The 17,060-nt window shown below is 55.3% G+C and overlaps 3 protein-coding genes across 21 annotated transcripts in view; 2 read left to right on the forward strand and 1 right to left on the reverse strand.

Moving 5' to 3' along the window:
• Positions 1-568: 568 nt before the first annotated feature.
• On the forward strand, positions 569-6,428 carry PHF1 (PHD finger protein 1). 7 transcript variants are annotated; one of them, XM_063604828.1, is made up of 15 exons: positions 569-1,209; positions 2,237-2,411; positions 2,497-2,578; positions 2,688-2,783; positions 3,186-3,286; positions 3,399-3,547; positions 3,726-3,821; positions 4,031-4,099; positions 4,233-4,356; positions 4,467-4,534; positions 4,715-4,819; positions 4,945-5,134; positions 5,205-5,319; positions 5,580-5,660; positions 5,800-6,428. In XM_063604828.1, exons 2-15 carry the CDS (start codon positions 2,253-2,255, stop codon positions 5,862-5,864), a joined length of 1,500 nt encoding a protein of 499 aa, XP_063460898.1. In that variant the 5' UTR covers positions 569-1,209; positions 2,237-2,252; the 3' UTR covers positions 5,865-6,428. The 7 variants fall into 7 exon arrangements, 5 of the variants coding, with proteins under 5 accessions (XP_063460898.1, XP_063460900.1, XP_034817748.1 ...); XM_063604830.1 differs by having other exon boundaries at positions 5,583-5,660; XM_034961857.3 differs by having other exon boundaries at positions 5,225-5,319.
• Positions 6,429-6,532: 104 nt separating this feature from the next.
• CUTA (cutA divalent cation tolerance homolog) lies at positions 6,533-9,128 on the reverse strand. Of its 3 annotated transcripts, none has more exons than XM_003808570.6 (6): positions 8,070-9,128; positions 7,464-7,678; positions 7,234-7,293; positions 7,080-7,125; positions 6,903-6,952; positions 6,533-6,763 (listed from the first exon to the last, which is right to left on the reverse strand). In XM_003808570.6, the coding sequence occupies exons 1-6, from the start codon at positions 8,163-8,165 to the stop codon at positions 6,637-6,639; spliced, it is 594 nt and encodes a 197-aa protein (XP_003808618.1). In that variant the 5' UTR covers positions 8,166-9,128; the 3' UTR covers positions 6,533-6,636. The 3 variants fall into 3 exon arrangements, with proteins under 3 accessions (XP_003808618.1, XP_003808615.1, XP_003808620.1); XM_003808567.6 differs by having other exon boundaries at positions 7,942-8,357; XM_003808572.6 differs by having other exon boundaries at positions 7,464-7,799; positions 7,942-8,080.
• A 916-nt stretch (positions 9,129-10,044) lies between these two features.
• Positions 10,045-17,060, forward strand: part of SYNGAP1 (synaptic Ras GTPase activating protein 1) — a 33,691-nt gene continuing 26,675 nt past the window's right edge. For 3 of the 11 annotated variants that reach the window (XM_055113472.2, XM_063604824.1, XM_063604826.1), the window contains exons 1-3: positions 10,049-10,312; positions 13,519-13,640; positions 15,845-15,950. In XM_055113472.2, the coding sequence (XP_054969447.1) occupies positions 10,246-10,312; positions 13,519-13,640; positions 15,845-15,950 (295 nt within the window). In that variant the 5' untranslated portion in view covers positions 10,049-10,245. Of the gene's footprint in view, positions 10,313-13,518; positions 13,641-15,556; positions 15,576-15,844; positions 15,951-17,060 lie in introns of those variants that run through there. The other 8 variants (XM_063604823.1, XM_057302483.2, XM_063604825.1 and 5 more) reach the window with 5 other exon arrangements.

Consider the following 17,060-nt stretch of genomic DNA (forward strand, 5'->3'; position numbering starts at 1 on the left):
GGCCTGGATCATCTTACCCTCTGCTAATAACCCCTACCCCGTCCGTCACATCGGAGGTGTGCCCTCTAGCTATCCACGCCCCCTCCTTGGTCACTAGTTATAGGTAACTTACACCCTTCCGCCGGCCACCTCAGCCCCAGGGAAGAACGTTCCTTTGGTGGGTGTCGGCAAATGGGGACCGGACCCCAGAGTCCAGAGGCGGGGCTAGCGCGCGCTCCCAAACTGCTGGCTCTTTCCTCCCGCCCTTTCCCTGCCTTTCCGTTCGAACGGCTGGTGCTCTGCCCGCTCGCTGCCCATTGGCTGGCTCTCGGTGGCGTCACCGCCTCGGGTCCTCGCCCCCTTCGTCTGCGCCAGCCCTGGAAGCACGGGGCGGGACGTCCCCGGGAAGCGGCGCGCGCGCACGCCCGCCGACTCCCTCGCGCCAACCGCCGACGGCCGCCGCCCGGTGAAGGAGGGGCTCAGTCCTCCCAGGTGCCGCGCGCAGGAGGGGACACGCGTGCGCAAAAGGGCGGTGGGTGGGGCGCGACTCGCCACGGGGAGGGCGGGGCTGGGGCTAACAGCGAGTGGAGGGCGGGGCGCGCGAGGGAGGAGGGCGTGGTGGGGGCATCGAGAAGGGTGAATGGAGGGCGGGGCTGTGAACTGGGGCCGGGGGCGGGACTTGGAGTGACCATGGGGGGTGGGGCAGCTAACGGATGTGGCATGGGGCGGGGGACCAGGCCGGAGGCGTGCTGCCGGGAGGGGGGATTCCCTCGTGCCCCAAGGGCGAATCTCAGGTCGGAGGAAGGGGCTGAGGGGATTCCCTCTCCCACCGGGTCCGACTCTTCGCTCCCCAAGCCGCGGAGGGCCAGCCTCTTCCTCGGCGCCCTCCAGGCCTGTTGGAGGTGAGGGAGGTGGGGTGAGGTGGTGCCCGCCCCCCCCTCCGGCTCCTCCTTTCCCCCAGTCCTCCCCTCCCACCACCCTCCCCCCCAACCGGTCCGTCCCTCCCCTCCCTCCCTCCCCCCCGCCGCCTCCTCCTCCTGCCGCTGCCGCTGCTTTGGCTGCTGCGTCATACGCCCCAGAGCCGCCGGGACGGAGGGGCTGGGCCTGGGGACCCCCCGGCCTCCGCCTGCACGCCCCCCCACGCCCGGACGTGCCCTCTCCGCGCGGGGGACTCGCCTAGGTCTCCTACGTCTGCCCCTGCCCGGCTCCCGGCGGCCCCAGCTGTCACCGGTAAGGAGGCGGCAGGAGGCGCTGGTGGGGGGCAGGGAGCCGGGGGTCGGCGCGGGGCGCGGGCGGGAGAGCCTCGCCGCCTTGGCCTCGGGTCCGGGCTGGGCCGACACAAGTCCCTTCTCGGACTTGCCGTCCTGGGGAGTAGAGACCGGGACTGGGACACGCCCCCCTCCCGGGGCACTCAGAGAAGTTGTCTAACCCGGGGGCAGGGAGCCCCGAATTTGAGGGTGACCTGACATAACCTGGCACCAGGATGATTGTTCTTAATGAGACACGCAGGCCTGGGGAGACAGCCGTTTCTGCTCTGGAAAACATCTCCAGAAAAGGTCCCCAAACACATCTCTGGGCAACAGGACACCCTAATTATGATATCTCTAAACTGAGTAGCCTTTGCTTCTACAACCATAATTTCTCCTAAAATTTCAAGGCCAGTATATAATATCCCAGGAGAGCTCTGGAAGCTGGGAAACTAGCAACTAGGTTTGGGGTCGGGGGGAGGGCTGTTACCGAGAGGAGAGCCAGTCACTAGAGTTGGAAGAGGACTCAAAAAGCTGGTGATGGGTGCCCAGTGGTTTCCTATCAAGGTGTCTCAGGGATTTGGAGATGGGGGCACAGATACTTCATTCTTGATGGCAAAATAGGCAAAGAAAATGGGGAGGCTGGCCGGGCCCGGTGGCTCACGCCTGTAATCCCAGCACTTTGGGAAGCTGAGGTGGGTGGATCATGAGGTCAGGAGTTCGAGACCAGTTTGGCCAACATGGCCAACACCTCATCTCTACTAAAAATACAAAAATTAGCCAGGCATGGTGGCATGCGCCTGTAATCCCACTTACTTGGGAGACTGAGGCAGGAGAATTGCCTGAACCCGGGAGGTGGAGGTTGCAGTGAGCCAAGATTGTGCCACTGCACTCTGGCCTGGGCGACAGAGCAAAACTCCATCTCAGAAAAAAAAAAAAAAAAGAAAAAGAAAATGGGGAAGGTTTCTCAGCATTCATAATCTTCTCCTCCCCATTTCTTTTCTGGCTAGGCCCCCCCAGGATGCAATGGCGCAGCCCCCCCGGCTGAGCCGCTCTGGTGCCTCCTCACTTTGGGACCCAGCTTCTCCTGCTCCCACCTCTGGCCCCAGGCCTCGGCTTTGGGAGGGTCAAGATGTGCTGGCCAGATGGACTGATGGGCTGCTATACTTGGGTACCATCAAAAAGGTAAGATCTTCTACCTCTGATCTTCTTCCTAGTTCCCTTATCTAATTCTGGTTCCCATTTCATCCTGTTTGCTCACCCACTCCAGGTGGACAGTGCTAGGGAGGTGTGTCTGGTCCAGTTTGAGGATGATTCGCAGTTTCTGGTTCTATGGAAAGACATTAGCCCTGGTAAGACTCTAGAGACCTGAGATTGCACATCCCATGGAAAACAAACCTGGCCTAGAGGGGCAGAAAGAGACTTTAAAGGCAGGCCCCGTGACACTGTGTTCTCTCACAGCTGCCCTCCCTGGAGAGGAACTCCTCTGTTGTGTCTGTCGCTCTGAGACTGTGGTCCCTGGGAACCGGCTGGTCAGCTGTGAGAAGTGTCGCCATGGTGAGAGGGCAGGTCACCTGAATGGTCCAGCTTGCTCTTCCCTCCAGGATGGTCCCTATGTCACCTGTCCTGGCCTTAGTCCCCAAGCCACTGCTCTGGCCAGGCTGCTTAGCCCTATCTTAGTCCTCATCCGCTTTCAGCCCAGGGAGAAGCAGCCATGGAAAGGGGTGGTATAACCTTTGCAGGCAGAAGATGGTTTAAATGCATCCTTTTCTAACCATATGACCTCGGACAAGTCCCTTAACCTCTAGGATCCTCAGTTCCCTGACTTGTAAAATAAGGATAATGCACCCCCTCATCAAGACCATGGTCAGGGATTAAATGAGATGGGTAAAGACTATTCCTGTCCCAATACCAAGCACACACAGGTATGCAATAAGTGGTCTACTATTATCACTCCAGCTTATCACCAGGACTGCCATGTTCCCAGGGCTCCAGCCCCTGGAGAGGGAGAGGGCACATCCTGGGTATGCCGCCAGTGTGTCTTTGCGATCGCCACCAAGGTAAAGGCACTTCCCTGTTACCCTTCCTGTGGGAGCCTCGCATCCACAGCCTCTCCCAAGCCTTTTCCTCTCCCCACCCCTCTGAAGCCACCCACCTGTCCTGTCTCTGCAGAGGGGAGGTGCCCTGAAGAAGGGCCCCTATGCCCGGGCCATGCTGGGTATGAAGCTCTCTCTGCCATATGGACTGAAGGGGCTGGACTGGGATGCTGGACATCTGAGCAACCGACAGCAGAGTTACTGTTACTGTGGTGGCCCTGGGGAGTGAGTAATGAGAGGGGAGCAGACTGTGGAATGAATGATGTGGTGGTGGATCCCAGGAAATGAAGGAAAAAGAACAGGATGAGGGTAGCACTCAGGGGGATGGGAGGTAAGTTTAGGGTTTGGGACAGTTATGGGGAAGGGGGTTTCTGGAGGCCAGAAGTCCTGTGTTCCCCCTCAGGTGGAACCTGAAAATGCTGCAGTGCCGGAGCTGCCTGCAGTGGTTCCATGAGGCCTGCACCCAGTGTCTGAGCAAGCCCCTCCTCTATGGGGACAGGTGAGACCAAGGCAGACTCTCTAGGAACCAAGGATGCCCTCTTTCTTTGTGTTCCACCCTCAGTTCTCCCACGCCCTTCTCCACTCCAGTCTCTTCCCAACCTCTGCAGCGTTACCTCACCTGTTCGCCCCGTCCTTGCTTGTGAGTCTTCCAGGGGATGGCATAGTTTTCCTGTGTAAGTGTGTTTGCTCCCTCTTGCACATGTCCAGGTTCTATGAATTTGAATGCTGTGTGTGTCGCGGGGGCCCTGAGAAAGTCCGGAGACTACAGCTTCGCTGGTGAGCTGGATTGGGCATGACCTCAGTGTAACTCCACACCCCAGTATTTCACTCTATATGCCCCAACCTCCCACCTCAGGACTCCCCTGGCTCTTAAAATGCCTCTGTGGTCTTGAAAACTTTGATTTTCCAGGGTGGATGTGGCCCATCTTGTCCTGTATCACCTCAGTGTTTGCTGTAAGAAGAAATACTTTGATTTTGATCGTGAGATCCTCCCCTTCACTTCTGAGAATTGGGACAGTTTGCTCCTGGGGGAGGTAAGGGGTAGTGCAGTTTTGGGGGTTGGGATGGGACAGGGAGATGTAGTGGAAAGGGGAAGAGAAGAAATCACTGCTCCCCTGGCCCCATTTTTCTTCATTTCTCCCAGCTTTCAGACACCCCCAAAGGAGAACGTTCTTCCAAGCTCCTCTCTGCTCTCAACAGCCACAAGGACCGGTGAGTTGGAGGGAAGAGGAGGCAAGGATGAGGCTTGGAAAGAGATGGAGAGTGGAAGCCTGGAAGGGGAGGGGCTTGCAACCCACCTGGAAGACTGTGACTGAAAAGGATTGAGGAATGGCGTAAGGAGGAACAGTTTTTTACAGCACTGACCCTATATCATTTCTCTTCTTGCCCCAGTTTCATTTCAGGGAGAGAGATTAAGAAGAGGAAATGTTTGTTTGGTCTCCATGCTCGGATGCCTCCCCCTGTGGAGCCCCCTACTGGAGATGGAGCACTCACCAGGTCACTGGTCCAGGGGGGATGGGGGAAATTCTCAGGGTGTTAGTCCTGGGGGGTATATGTATAGAGATGGGGAGGTCTTGGGGGTGTCCGGGAGGGGGCTGGGGGGATAAGGAGGCCTCTTACAGCTTCCCTTCAGGGCAGGGCCCTGGGGGAGGGGTCTCACGTCCCCTGGGGAAGCGCCGGAGGCCGGAACCAGAGCCCCTGAGGAGGAGGCAGAAGGGGAAAGTGGAGGAGCTGGGGCCACCCTCAGCAGTGCGCAATCAGCCCGAGCCCCAGGAGCACAGGGAGCGGGCTCATCTACAGAGGGCACTGCAGGTACTGGAGCAGGGGGAACCCTATGGAGCAAATGGTGGGGTGTGGGAAGGAGTCAAGGATTATCTCTCAGTCCTTTGCCCCCTCTTCTAGGCCTCAGTGTCTCCACCATCCCCCAGCCCTAACCAGAGTTACCAGGGCAGCAGCGGCTACAACTTCCGGCCCACAGATGCCCGCTGCCTGCCCAGGTCAGTGCTCCTCTGCCCCTCCCCCACAAAATATGCTCCCAATTATTCACATCTTCTGGACTTTATCACCCAGAATTCTTTTCCCTCTCCCCCTTGGCTACCCACTTCTTGGCCTAGACCGACTTCTAGAACTAGTGTCTGGTAGCCAGTATTCTGGGGAAGGGAGTCCCTTGGGGGTCGTGTTTGAGCTCTGCACTTCCCCGGGGGAGAAGGTCCTGTTCCCCTGCTTCAGGTCCTGACTTTCCCCACTCCAACCCCAGCAGCCCCATCCGGATGTTTGCTTCCTTCCACCCTTCTGCCAGCACCGCAGGGACCTCTGGGGACGGTGAACCCCCAGACAGGTGAGATTCTGTCTTCTACTACCAGTGATGCTCCTCTTCCCCTCTATGTGCTCAAGGCTCTTAGTCTCTAACGCTGTTTCTCTGATTCACATGTGCTCTCCATTTCTGCCCATTTCTTACAATTGCCTTCTCTCCCTAGGTCACCCCTGGAACTTCACATTGGTTTCCCCACAGACATCCCTAAAAGTGCCCCCCACTCGATGACTGCCTCATCTTCCTCAGTCTCATCCCCATCCCCAGGTCTTCCTAGACGCTCAGCACCCACTTCTCCCCTGTGCCGTAGTTTGTCTCCTGGGACTGGGGGAGGAGTCCGAGGTGGGGTTGGTTACCTGTCCCGAGGGGACCCTGTCCGGGTCCTTGCTCGGAGAGTACGGCCTGATGGCTCTGTGCAGTACCTGGTTGAGTGGGGAGGAGGGGGCATCTTCTGAACAGCCTGCCTCTGCCCAGCTCCCCATTCACACACACCGGCACTTTCATACCCTGACCTCTGACCTCACCTACAGCTGGGATGTACCTGGAGAGATGGGGGTAGTTCTCCCTACTGCCCAGGCTGGAATCCAAGAGTGGGGGGTGGGGAAGAGGCTCTCTTCTCTACCCTCCTTCATGATTCCTGACCCCTCCCATCCTTCCCATTTCCTTTGATGTTATTTTGTTACAGCTTTTTAAATATTTTTTAAAATTATTTAACCCCTGAGGGCAGAGACTGAGGAGGGAGGATGATAAGGGATCCCGGACTCTGTATGATTGAAATAAAGAGAAATAAACAAATCTAGTAGCTCTGAGTCATTCTGAAAGATGTGGAGAATACAGGGACTAGAAGCACTTATATTCTCCCAACAAATTTGCATACATGACAAAAAACAGGCAAAAGGCAGAGACCCAAAGACAGGATTTATTGGGGGCCCAGTCATCACTTGGAAGTCAGAAGGCGTTGAAGTATCGCGGGGATCTTCATGATGAGCAGGAACAGGGCTCATCATGGCAGGACTGTGATAGAGTCAGAAACTGTCTCTGTGACCTGGCGCACCCACTGCAGGTACGGAAAGTTCCCCTGTTCCACAGGCAATGCAATTACCTCGGCCACTTCGTAAGGGTGCACAGAACTACAAAATGGGTGGGGGAAGGGGATCACTCAAACATTTACCCAAAGGAACCCACTCCCTCACACGCAAGCCCTAGACTGCCCAGCAAGTCACACCCACACAGTACACACCCTTACCCCATCCATCTCAAAGTTCTCACCGAACAAAATCTGTCAAAGCTGGGACCAAGGAACTTTGGGTTTTAATCATCTAAGGGACAAAGATAAACATGGTTGAATCAAGGAGTGGGATTGAGTTCAGTTTCTCAGAAGAGGGGTAAGGGCTAAAGGGGTCAGGGATTGGGGATATTTTGTTGGGTGGGGGAAATGTTTCTCACCATCAGCACCTCACTGTCTTCCTCGATCTTCCCTTTCCACTCATAGCTGAAAGGTCAGAGGGGGAGAGTTGTGGGGAGCAAAGAATTTCCCCCAGGAAAGAGGTTCCCAGTCAGCTCCTACAGTTAGGTTAACCCCCCAACTCCTATGACTCACATGGATGTAATCTGAGGGATGAGGTTGACGCAGGCTGCTAGGCGCTTCTCCACCACGGCCCTGGAGTGAAGAGACAGTCCCATTCAGAGTACCCCATGACCCCAGTTTTTGTACTGGCAGCCCAGAGACAGGCTTCCAGAGCTGGAGAAAGGAGAAAGCAGCACTCTTCTGCCCCACCCCCAACTCTCCCTTCATGATCATCCTTTCTCGCTGCACATCGAGGTCCCTACCTGGCGATCTCCCTGGCGACCTTCTCGTTGGGGCAAGTAACAAAGGCTGCAGAGACCGAGCCCGGAACGTAGCCAGAGCCGGAATCCGAGGCCGGCGAGGGCTGGGTCGGAGGGCTTCCAGAGGCCATGGTCAGCAGGACTCGGGGTAGCAACAAAAGGCGGGAGGCCACAGGCAGCAGCGCCGGCATCCAAACAAAAGACAGGAGCAGAGAGGCCTGAGAGCAGGAGGCGAATTCGATCTCTCCTCACAAACAGCCCAGGAAATTACACCCGGGGAAGCCTTCGCTTAGATCCTCAGGCTCTGCCCTCCCTCTGATGCACCCCCGAAGAATGCCCCTGAAGGTGAAAGAGAAACTTGGAAAATAAAGCAAAAGCTCATTTCACTCACACCTCAGGGGGCCAACCTCTGGGATTTGGGGTGCGGGTAGCGGTCGAGGCTTCGAGGACCGGAAGGGGCGGGGCGGGGCCGGTCACTCACCACTCCGCCGAGCAGGACCGCGGGAGCCCGCCCCCCACTCATGCGGCCTACGCTGGTACAGAAGAGTTGATCTCAAAGGCCACACGTCACACGGAGAAACAACCCCAGGAAGAGCGGCCTCTTCTTACCTTGGTGGCAGCCACGTGATTAGAAAACAGCGCGCACCATGTGACAGTAGAAGGACCACCCGCGCCTCCAGAGCCAGCCAATCCCGGCCCTATCATGGCGCGGTTTGCCCGCCTCCTGATGAGGGAGGAGCCATGGGAGACTTGACCAATCGACTACCGCATCTGCAGACGTGCGCGGAAATGGCACGCCCGTTTCCGTGTGAACCCGAAACTGCCACTTGCTGGCTGAGGAGAGCCGCTGCGGCGTTCCACTGTCACGTGAGGGGGCCGGTCCTCTTCGGCGGCGGCACTCAGTGAGTGACGCCAAGTGGCCAATCACAGGCCAGCCTCGCAGGCCACGTGAGGCGAGAGCTGGTTCCAGGAAAGGGGGGCCAGAGACCCCGCAGAGTCGATGCGTCAGGCTCTGGAGTGGGGAATCATCCTTAAACCCCACAATGTGCCTAGTGACCTCCCCTGCACTGTTTCCGAGGTCTTAAGGAGTAGGGAAGGTCTGAGAAGGACCTTTCACCCCAACCTCAGGGGTTAAGAGAGCGCCCCCTGCCCTTTTAGTTGGGCAGAGATATGCCTGGGTTTGGGAATGAACAACGGTGATCTAGAAGCCCGCTGTCCCTGGGTAGCAGGGAGTGATTAGGCAGGCACGGGCATGGCAAGACAATAGCTAGGTGAGGAAAGAAGCATTTTAAAACAGAGCGAGACCCTGTGGTAGAGGATGGTGAAAATGGGGCCTAGCCATCTTAATTGAAAACCCAAAGCTTGAGACAGACTACTGAATCAGAGGGAAGGAGAACGAGGGCTGCAGGATGGGGACAGTGGTGATGGTCCTTCTGTCCCCTCTTCCCTGCCTATTCCACTCCCCAGGATTGGTCCACCTCTCAGCCTCGGGTCTCCTTTCCCTAACCCATCCCCCGAGGAGCCAGGACCTGCCCTACATAACTTCCCTGGGGCCCAAGCACATCCTGTGACCCAAAAATGGAGAGAGGGGCCAATGAGAGGCAGAGAGGTGGGAGGAGGTGCAGAGAAAAAAGCTCTTGCCACTGCCCCCACCCAATATTTCCCCTCCCTTCAAGGTCTGAGGTCATTGGTCTGGTGGTGGGGATGCCTCGGAGTTTCCCAGGCTGACGTCAGGGTTATACCTCTCCGAGGTTCTAGGGCAGGGAAGTGGGGAGGGGAGGTTCCCTAAGATCTCTGTCTTTGAGTTTGGAGTTTGTCTCTGAGATAGATTTCGGAGGGGTCTTTCAGTATTTGTGTGGAGATCTTTCTTAGGATTGAGTTTCCTTTTATGCTTCTGGTTTGGGGGGTTTCTATGTTTCAGGGTCTGTGGTCGCACTCTGAGGTCTTTCGAAGTCTTCTTCATGAATTTTGGGTCTCTGAGTTGTCCATCTCCGGACCAGCTGAAGTCTCTATCTCCCCTTAAGTCAGGAGTGTCTCTGTCTCTAAGTTATCAGTCTCTGAGATCTGAGTCTGGGGTCTCTTTCTAGGTCTGAGTTCTCTAAGCTCTAATTCTACATCTGGCTCTTTCTGAATCTGGGCCTCATTTTCTTCTGAGTCTAGGTCTCAGGTCCTGGTCCCTGAAATCATCATCTCAGGGTCTGGAGTCTAAGATGTCTGTAGGTATGGAGAACCCTTTTTAGACTGGATTTTCAGATTTTGATATTGGGCTTCTCTCTCTGGGGGATCTGGGGTCGTTTTTTCCTCAAATCAGGAGTCTCTTTTCCTTTAGATTTTGGGCCTGTGTCTCAAATTAACCCACAGTAGGGGGTGGTGAAGTATCTTTCTCTGTGGGTCTAGGGTCTCTCTGTCTCAGGGTCTGGGGTCTGCATCTTTAGGACCTCTGTCTCTCTCTGGTGTGTTTTTGAGTCAGGGGTCTCTCTCTCTCTCACAATCTGGGCCTCCCGGAGTAGGGGTGGGGGCTGCAGAGTCTCTCCCTCCTCCTCCTCCTCCTGCTCTCTTCGCTCTCGCTCGCTCCCCCGCCCCCCCTCTCTCTCGGCTGCCGCTGCTGCCGTTGGCTCTTATTCTCCTCCTCCTCCTCCTCTCTCCTCCTCTCTGCTTCTCTCTGCTCCTCTCTCCTCCTCTCTCCTCCTCCTCCTCCTCCACCTCCTCCTCCTTCTCCCCCTCTTTCTCCCCCTCTTTCTCTCTTCTTTCTCCCCCGTCCCCCCGCCCCCTCCCCCCAGGCCTGATGAGCAGGTCTCGAGCCTCCATCCATCGGGGGAGCATCCCCGCGATGTCCTATGCCCCCTTCAGAGGTACGTGGTGGGGGGAGGGGGAGGGCCATATGGGGGGCAACAGGGGGAGGGGCAGGGGGCGGGGGAGAGTCGGGGCCGAGGGAAGGGAGCGGCTGAAATGGAGGGAGAGGGGAGGACCGGGAAGGCAGGGGTGGGAGCAACCGGGAAGGAGGGATTGGAGGCCAGAGGGATAGGGGTAGATAAGGGATGGAGGGGCCAGGAAATGGGCCTTGAAAGGGGGCTGAAGGGAAAATGATGAAGGGGAAAGAAAGCGCCAGAAAGGGGTGGGAAGGTAGAAGGATTGGGTTGGGGAAAAAGCTGCAGAAATAATTTGGGGGTGGGAGCTGAGTGATGAGGAAAACATCAAGGAAATAGAGGGACAGAGTCTTGGGAGAGGGGCTAGGAAGGAGAAATGAAAACATAGGGGTGAAAAGAGAAGCCAAGAAGATGTGGGGGGAGAATTTGGTGGGGGACTCAGAGTATGGTAAGGGGCGGAAAAAGAGAGGAGGATGGAGGGAGAGAAGGGGCCAGATGGAGAGAGAGGGAGGCAGTGGGGGGTGGGGGGATGGAGGGTCCAGATGGAGGGAAGAGAGAAGAGAGAGGGAATGGTGGGGGAGGGGAGACCAGGGCAGGGGGAGGGCCAAATTATGTGTGCTTGGGGGGGTGGCAGTACAAGTAAGATTAAATGATGGGAGTAGGGGACAGGTTAGGATCCTGCCCCAGACTCTGACCCTCTCAAAGGCTCTTGACCAGTAAAATGTAACCTCTGGGGTCTTAATGCTGTCTTCACTTCATCACTTTTACCCCCTTCCCCCACCCCTCCAATCCTTATTTCCATTCCCCCTCCCTCCTCTGCTGTCCATCACCTATATCTTTCCCCCCATATGGTGTCCGTTCCTTATATGAGTCCCCCTTCTGTCCTTCCCCTATATCAGTCCCCTCTCTGGTGTTCATTGCCTCTCCTTATCTCTTTTCTATGTGGTCGCTCCCTTATATCTCTATCGCTTCTTTACTAGTCCGTCTTGACCCCTTGTCATAGCCCCCGCATTAGGTCTGCCTCCTTTGCTCTGACACATGTCCAGTCGAGCCCTTCAGGTGTATTCCCTTGCCCCTGGGCATTTACCATCATTTCTGCCTCCTTTTCTATCTACTCCTATTATTTGTCTCCCAGACCATTCCTTGTCACCACAAGTCTGTGCCTACCCACTTTCCCTTAATACCTCAACTCTTATTATCATTTCTCTTTTCTTGTCTCCTCTACTTATTGGGGTGTTGGAGATTTGGGGTACAAAGACACAGGTTTTGATGATTAGAACAAGGGATCCCCATCTCAGCCCTTGAGGGATTTCTCATCCTAGTAAAAATTTCCCGTTTCTCAGCCATGTTGCTCTGCCTCTTGCATCTGCCTCCCAGAATCATTCTTCACCAAATCCAGACAGTATTTTTGTGTGTGTGTGTGTGTGTGTGTGTGTGTGTGTGTGTGTGTGTGTGTGTGTGTGTGTTTCTAGAGTTGTTCCTAAGTTCCCTGCTGCCAGGAGAAAGATGCCCTCTGAAGTCTAACCTGCCTCCCTTGGCTGCAGCCTGAACCAGCCCTTTCCCCAAATGCTATGTATATCGACAGATTTCTCCTCTGGGTATACCAAGTGTCTAAGTGCGGTGGGCATGTTGCCTGCAATGTCTGTAGTTTCAGAGGCTAGGTATTGGTGATCTCTGTATCTAGAGAACATTAGTTAGTCTCTGAGATGGGTTGAGATAGAGTTTCAAAGTATGTGGTTTCTAAATGGTGGACATTCTGAGGGTTCATCGCTCACTGTGATCTGGAGGTTGGGTAAATTTGAGAGACATATTTATAGACAGAAAAGGGCTGAATTTGCAAAACTCTGCTACTGAGTGCATTCTGTTGGAATGAAGCTCAAAGACCAGTTCTCCTGCAATATACTCATGGTTATCCCATAAAGGTGACAGAGTTTGATCTTTTTTCCATCTAAAATCTGATACCTTAAGCCTAATTTCTAGCTCTTTGCTGTCGCAAAGAGATGTAAGAGAGATGTGACATCTCTCTTACTTCAATAGGGCCTGTGTGGCATTGGGGTTTAAAGGAGAGGCAGTTTGCAGGGAGAGCGGCATGGCAAGAACAACAGAGCTGGGGAAGGAGGACCCTGGGTTCATCTCAGCCATAGGCGACACTTGGTCTACTGTTCTCTCTTCTCAAAGTTTTGTTCCCATCTCCAGCTCTTGTCTTTGGAGGCCCCTCTGTGCCACCAGGCCTGGATATTCCATTCTTTCCCCCTGACATCTTTCTTCCTCAAGCTCCTCACTGTGCCTTGGGAAGGCTCCTGACCTATGGAGTGGCTTCCATCCTGTCCACTGAGACTAGGTGGGGTGAGGTGGTGGGGGCAGTGTTGAATCTCTGGGCACTGAATGGGAGAAGAGATAAATTTGGTCTCTACTTGTCCAAACAAGGGCATATTTCCCACATTCTGCCCTGGGGCCTCCACAGCCAGATGCCGACAAAAGCCATCTTCTCCTTACCACCAGAAGAACCAGAACTTTCCCTAAAGGATGAGCAGGGTTGAACTAGGGGAGGAGGGCACAGAGGAGGGAAGAGTTGGGAGGGGAGGCCCTCTCATGTCTCTGACTGTGAACAGGTAAGCTCCCCGACTTCTTCTTTTCTAGATATTTAGCCCTCAGAATCTCATGATCCCAATGTTCCTACACACACACCCCATCCTTCTTTCCCACAGCCATGTAGCTTTCCTCATACTCTTTTATAGAGGGGTGGTGCCACCTTCCAAGTCCTTGTCTTCTGCAGCTATTTGGATGCCTTCCTCTACCCAGATATCTGACACCAACTTCTCTGTTTTTCTCCTGCCAATTTTGCAGCACCTCTACCTTATTTTCCTGAAGTAGATGGAGAGCTCCTTCATCTTTCTCTGCCCCCAAACGTGTACCTTCTCTGTCATATAATTCCCATCCCTGAACCTCTGCATTTCTTCCCCCAAGTCTCCAGAGCCTTCTGTGATGTGATCCTCTCCTCTTTTCCCCTTTGTATAAATGCTTGTCTTGTGTTCCTTTAGAGTTGCCAGGTGTCTCACTTTCAACTGTGATCTCCTGAAGGCTGGTGGGGTCCCCTTCTCACTTTGTGGACTCTCTTCTTGCCATTTTAGGCCTCTGCTTCCAAATGCATAGAGCCTCCCTTACTGTTTCTGTGTGTCTCTGTCCTCCAGATGTACGGGGACCCTCTATGCACCGAACCCAATACGTTCATTCCCCGTATGATCGTCCTGGTTGGAACCCTCGGTTCTGCATCATCTCGGGGAACCAGCTGCTCATGCTGGATGAGGACGAGGTGAGTGTGGTGAGAAGGCTGGGAAAACGCATGTGGGAGAATGGGGAGAGTCCTCATTAGTGAAGGGGAGAGAGACACAAAGAAGGCAGACAAAGAAGAAACATTTGCAAATGGCAGGAGGGTGGCCATTGAGACTTGGGTTGGAGTGTGACAAGAGGGGTAGTCATTCTCTCATCTTGGGCAGGGAGTCTTTGAGGGTTATGAGCTGTGTTGGGGAGGAGATGTGGTTCTGAAGATTTCGGGGGTGGGGAGGCTCCTGTTTTCACACTGTCCATATTGTAGGATAGGTTAGAATGGGGAAGGGGAACTGAAGGGTTTGGAGAAGGGGTGAAGACATGGAAAGCCCTCCCAACCAAAGCAATCCTCAGGACCCCTCTCTGCTTTGCCCACTGAGCAAGACTCCCAGTCCTTTCTCCATCAGGGGGCAGAGTGCAAGAAGAGAAATTGCAGGACCCAGAGAAAAGGCAGGGGATAGAGGAGGTTTTAGGTAGCTGGAGGATACTGGGAAAGAAGACTGAGGTCAGTGGATCTTGGCATGATGGGGTGAAGACTGGGAGAGTGATTGAGATCAAGGTTTAGAGAGACACTGAGAGGGCTTCTGCAAGGGACTGGTTGGACATCAGGAAGGAATATAAGGGAGGGGAACTGGGAGTATGTGGAGTTATCTAAAGGAGTACGAGTGGAGTAGGGGCAGGGACTAGCCAGAGTAAAGGAGATGAAACGGACAGAGGCCTCTTATGGGAGGTGGTGGCCAGGTATGGAGATCTGAGAGCCAGGGAAGTGTGGGTTCTGATTTGGGAGCTGGGTCAGCAGGAGTGTCCATTGGAGGAAATAGAGGATGAAAACTGGAATGGTGCCCCACAAGTGTGAGTCAGGGAATGGGGGTGATTTGGGGGACAAGCTTTAAAAAATGGTAGGGTAGCCTGGAAAACCAAACGTGGTGAGAGATGGACCCTGAAAGTTATTGGGAATGGTGTGATGAGGAAGGGTTAGAATTTGAGTCAGGGCTAACTAGAGTGTCAAGGGACCTATGGGGGCAGGTGAGAGTGTGGAGAGATGGCTGGGTAGACAGCTTCCAGGCCACAGAGTAAAGTAGAGGTGTTAAGGAGAGGATATGGTGACTTTGAAAGGAGAGGTGGCTTGGGGAGTCTAAGTTTTGGACACCATTGGGAGACATTTGAGTGACTGTGGTCAAACCCCTAGATCAAGGTTTGGAGTCTGTAGGAGAAATGGGGGAAACTGGAACCAAGAGTGGGGACTGTTATAGGGATGAAGAGGGAAGACAATGGATTGGGGTAATGAAGGAATGACAGAGATAGGGACAGACTGAAGGGACCAGTGGCCAGCAAGCTGAGGGGCAATAGGAATGGCCGGTCTGGAGCAGGAAGGGCGTGTGTGTGGGAGGGGGAGTAGATGGAATTGGGAAAATGAGCAGCCTGAACAGACGCAGGGAGTTGGAATTGGATGGGTGGTGGAACTGGGGCTGGGGGATAGTGAGGGGTCTGTTCCTGTGGCTCTTTGTAGAGGTGGAGGAGACTGCAGGGGTGGAGGTGTATGGAGGTAGGGATGGAGGTGGACAGGGGGAGTTGGGTGTGAAGCTTAGGGAAAGGTGATGGCTGAGGGGAAGAAGGGAACTGAGAGATGCTGGGTCGGGTGATGGAAGGAGATGAAAGGTGGGGGAAGGTGACCAGGCCCTCTGGCGGGAGGGGAGGTTGGGTCCCAGTCTGGCCGCAAGCCGGGCCGTGGGAGGGAGACAAGCTGTGGATCCTGATTATAAATGCAGCTTCTGCTACCCCCGTGACAGGCTCGGAGGGAGAGAAGGGGGTAAGGGAGGTGGGAGGTTGGGAGGAAAGCAGGGAGAATGGAGGAACTGAAGGTCAAGGGAAAACTGGATTCAGGAAGTAGCTAACTTCTGAGGAGTTGCAGAAGAGCTGAGTAGGGTTTGGGAGAATTCTCGGGAAGGTGTTTCAAGACAAATGGAGGGAGAAAAGAGGGTGGGACGGCAAAGAATGAGAGAGAGAGACTGGGGGAGAGAAGGGAGAGATCCAGTCACCAAGTATGGAGGGGCCGGGGCAGAAAAAGTGGGCAGGCTTAGGGGGAAAGGGAGGCCCGCCCTTCCTGGGAGGAGGCGGAGGGGGGAAGAGGGAGGGGAGGGGAGGGGCGGCGTGGGCCAGGGAGGTCTGACACACCCCCACCTCCCCTAGATACACCCCCTACTGATCCGGGACCGGAGGAGCGAGTCCAGTCGCAACAAACTGCTGAGGCGCACAGTCTCCGTGCCGGTGGAGGGGCGGCCCCACGGCGAGCATGGTACGGCGGCCGAGCGGGCTCTCATGACCCGGACAGGCGCGGGGAGAGGGCTGAAGATGGACCGGGATGGCGGGGCGGGGGCGTCGGGGAGCGGCGGGAGCTGGCCGGGGGCGGGAGAAGGCGGAGACAAAGTCTTGCTTCCCGAGGGGAGATGGCGCCCTCCTCTGGAAGGTGGAGCGGGACAGGGGCTGTGGGTGAGAGGCCCCTGTGGGTCCTCGCTCGGCTTCGCTCCCTTTCTCCTCTCCAGCAGTGAAGTTTGACTATTTTCCTGGTGCTTGTAAAAATAGTCTCCTTAGATCTTTAGCTTCCAGTCCGTGTGTTCCTGCCCCTGCCCCTCCCAGCCCCTGGTCTGGGATCTTGGAAAGAATGACCTAGTTCCTGCCCTCCCCCCAGACCTCTTCCCCACCCCTATGCTCCTGATTCTTCTTCCGGACCTTCAGTCCTTGAGGTCTCCTTTTATTACCCCCTTTTTCTCCTCTCATCAGCTGCTTCTATTTTCTGCAATTGTATCACCCTTTCTCTTTCCTCCCTGATTTCTCTTATTTTCTGTACCCCTCTTCATTACCCCGTCCCTCCCCTCTGCTCCCGGCGAAAGTCCATCAGACTCCCATCTCATCTCCTTTCTGTCTGTAGAGCTATCTGCGCGGTCTGTCTCTCCAACTCTCTCCCTCTCTCCATCTGTCTCTTCCCCTCCCTCCCCCTTTCTGCCCCCCCAACCCCCTCTTTAGTCATTTAAAAAAAGATTTTTGTCTTCCTGAGAAGTTCGCTTAAAAGGTTTCCATGGGAACAGTGAGGGGAGATGAAGGCAGAGAACAGAGATCTGCAGCCAAGGTGCAGAGAGACGCCCTCAGCCCCCGGAAACCCCCTCGTCACTGCCCCCTTCCACTTCATTTCCCTTCCCGGACCTAGCGATCCAGGTTCCCATTCCTCCAACCCCCAGGTGACCCCTTTTTCCCACCAGCTCCCCCTCCCTTCAGGAATTCAAGCTACCAGTTTCTCTCCCTTAGAGAGCCAGTGACCTGTCCCCATCCTTTGGCTCCTTCCAGCCTTCTGATAGGTCCAGGCCCTACTAGCCTTGTGGGCCGGTTTGGGGACCTTGGGTGGGTGGGT

Source organism: Pan paniscus, chromosome 5 (genome assembly GCF_029289425.2).
Source record: "Pan paniscus chromosome 5, NHGRI_mPanPan1-v2.0_pri, whole genome shotgun sequence".
Lineage (NCBI taxonomy): Eukaryota > Metazoa > Chordata > Mammalia > Primates > Hominidae > Pan > Pan paniscus.

Bases quoted from the DNA above. Each gene is read 5' to 3' on its own strand.
- PHF1 (XM_034961857.3), top strand. From the start codon at position 2,253: ATGGCGCAGCCCCCCCGGCTGAGCCGCTCTGGTGCCTCCTCACTTTGG. The intron at 3,287-3,398 runs GTAAAGGCACTT...CTGTCTCTGCAG, and splicing joins TCTTTGCGATCGCCACCAAG to AGGGGAGGTGCCCTGAAGAA. The intron at 3,822-4,030 runs GTGAGACCAAGG...GCACATGTCCAG, and splicing joins CCCCTCCTCTATGGGGACAG to GTTCTATGAATTTGAATGCT.
- CUTA (XM_003808570.6), bottom strand. From the start codon at position 8,165: ATGATAGGGCCGGGATTGGCTGGCTCTGGAGGCGCGGGTGGTCCTTCT. The intron at 7,126-7,233 runs GTGAGTCATAGG...CTGACCTTTCAG, and splicing joins ATCCCTCAGATTACATCCAT to CTATGAGTGGAAAGGGAAGA. The intron at 6,953-7,079 runs GTGAGAAACATT...TTTGTCCCTTAG, and splicing joins AAGACAGTGAGGTGCTGATG to ATGATTAAAACCCAAAGTTC.